Consider the following 1,991-nt stretch of genomic DNA (forward strand, 5'->3'; position numbering starts at 1 on the left):
CACGGACGGGCGATCTGACTGGACCAGGTGTGTGTGTGTGTGTGTGTGTGTGTGTTAACGTGCGTCAGTTTGTGTGTACGTGTGCGTGTGTCAGTTTGTGTGTACGTGTGTGTGTGTAGGTGCGGCCGGTACTCACCGACCACCTGGTAAGCCACCACGGACGGGCGATCTGACTGGACCAGGTTGTTGTCCCATGTGACCAGGATGGAGGTGCTGGTGGTCACGGCGGTCACGTTGGTCGGCCGCCCACGCGGAGCCAGCTCTGGAACAACCACAACAACAATCACAATTACAACAATAATAACAGTGACAATAACAATAACAATTACAACAATAATAACAACGACAACAACAATAACAATAATAACAACCACAATTACAACAATAATAACAACAATAACAATGACAACAACAGTAACAACAATGACAATAACAACAATAACAATTATAACAATAATAACAACAACAATGACAATAACAGTAATAGCAAGGATAACAACAATAACAATTAGAACAATAACAACAAAAATAAAAATAATAACAACGACAACAAAAATAACAATAACCACAACAATAATAACAATAACAATAATAATAACATCAATAACAGTAATAACAACGACAACAATAACAATAACAAATAATAAAAACAACAATAACAATAACAACAATAATAACAACAAAAAACATCAAAGACAAATACAATAACAGTAATAACAACAATAACAATAATAACAACGACAACAACAATAACAACAACAATAACCACAAAAACAATCAAAGTAATAACAACAATAACAATGACAATAAGAACAATGACAAAAATAACAACAATAACAACAACCACAACAATAATAACAATAACAACAATAATAACACCAAAAAAATCAAATAAAAATAACTGCTTTTCTATAGATCAGATCCACGCCCCTCAGCAAGCCACAAGCTTTGTACAACTGTTAGCACTCTGTCTAGCAGACCCTGGAACACTCAGAGACATTCTCCACTTCCCGACAAGCACACTTTTTTTTTTTTTTTTTTTTTTGGTAAGTGTTTTATGGTGCTCAAAACTCCATGAGGCCATATGAGCGCGCGGGACATTTCACTTTTTCAGTTGGTTGGAAATTTTAATTTTGCCCGTGTGGTGGCCGAAGCCTACTCTTATCGACTTTAGACCACAAAGGGATCTTTAACAAGTGCAACTTACACATGGGACCTCTGAGATTTTTCGCCCTTGTCCGAGAAGGCTAGGTGTAGATTTTTCCTACCAGAAGATCAGGGGTGTGGCAGAAAGACAGCAGTAAGGAGGAGCCAAGGAGCAGCAGTAGAAAGGCTGCAGAAAAAGTCAGGAGCCTAGGGGAGGGGGCAAAGGAGGTGAGGGGGTGGGGGCAGAAAGTGGAGACGAAAGCAGACGACAAACATTGTTAGAGAGCAGGAAAGTAGGTGGGTGAAAGGAGACAAATTTTAGAGAAGAAAATTTTTCCGGTCGCCACCCGGATTCCAACCCGTGACCTTTGGATGAGAGGCCAACACTTTAACCTCTAGGCCACGAGAGCCCCCGAGCAGACATTGAGGAGGTGTTTAGTTTTCGTAGAGGGTTTTACAGCACTCGCAACTGCATAAGGTCATATGAGCGCCAAGGGGTGGGTGTCAACAGAGAAGTCTTTACAGGGAATCAGACTTACTCTGCTCACCTCTCTAGCTTCAACAGCACAAAGTCTGCTTCGACTATCAAGGCACCCCGGAAATAGCAGGTCACAAGAGAGTGACAAACATACAAAAGAAGTAGAGGAAAAATGACAATAGTAAGGATTAGGAAAGAAAAAGCAGCAGTTCCCTGTTGTAGATCAGGCACAGTTATAAGCGTGACATGATGAATCAGCCCATTTACAATTCTGCTGTGCATGAACGAGAAATGTCCCCCCCTTTGGGAATGGCCTAAAGACTCTACAGTCAGTGGCACTGCCGCACGAAGGGGGGGGGGGGGAGGA

At 41.5% G+C, this 1,991-nt stretch overlaps 1 protein-coding gene across 1 annotated transcript in view; it reads right to left on the minus strand.

The window, feature by feature from the left end:
- LOC101853021 (protogenin A) overlaps positions 1-1,991 on the minus strand; it is a gene marked incomplete at both ends in the record, with an annotated part of 6,555 nt that overhangs the window by 984 nt on the left and 3,580 nt on the right. The window contains 1 exon segment of the mRNA XM_013086121.2: positions 137-262. Coding sequence (XP_012941575.2) covers positions 137-262 — 126 coding nt within the window.

This window comes from Aplysia californica, unplaced genomic scaffold, assembly GCF_000002075.1.
Source record: "Aplysia californica isolate F4 #8 unplaced genomic scaffold, AplCal3.0 scaffold00437, whole genome shotgun sequence".
Taxonomy (NCBI): domain Eukaryota; kingdom Metazoa; phylum Mollusca; class Gastropoda; order Aplysiida; family Aplysiidae; genus Aplysia; species Aplysia californica.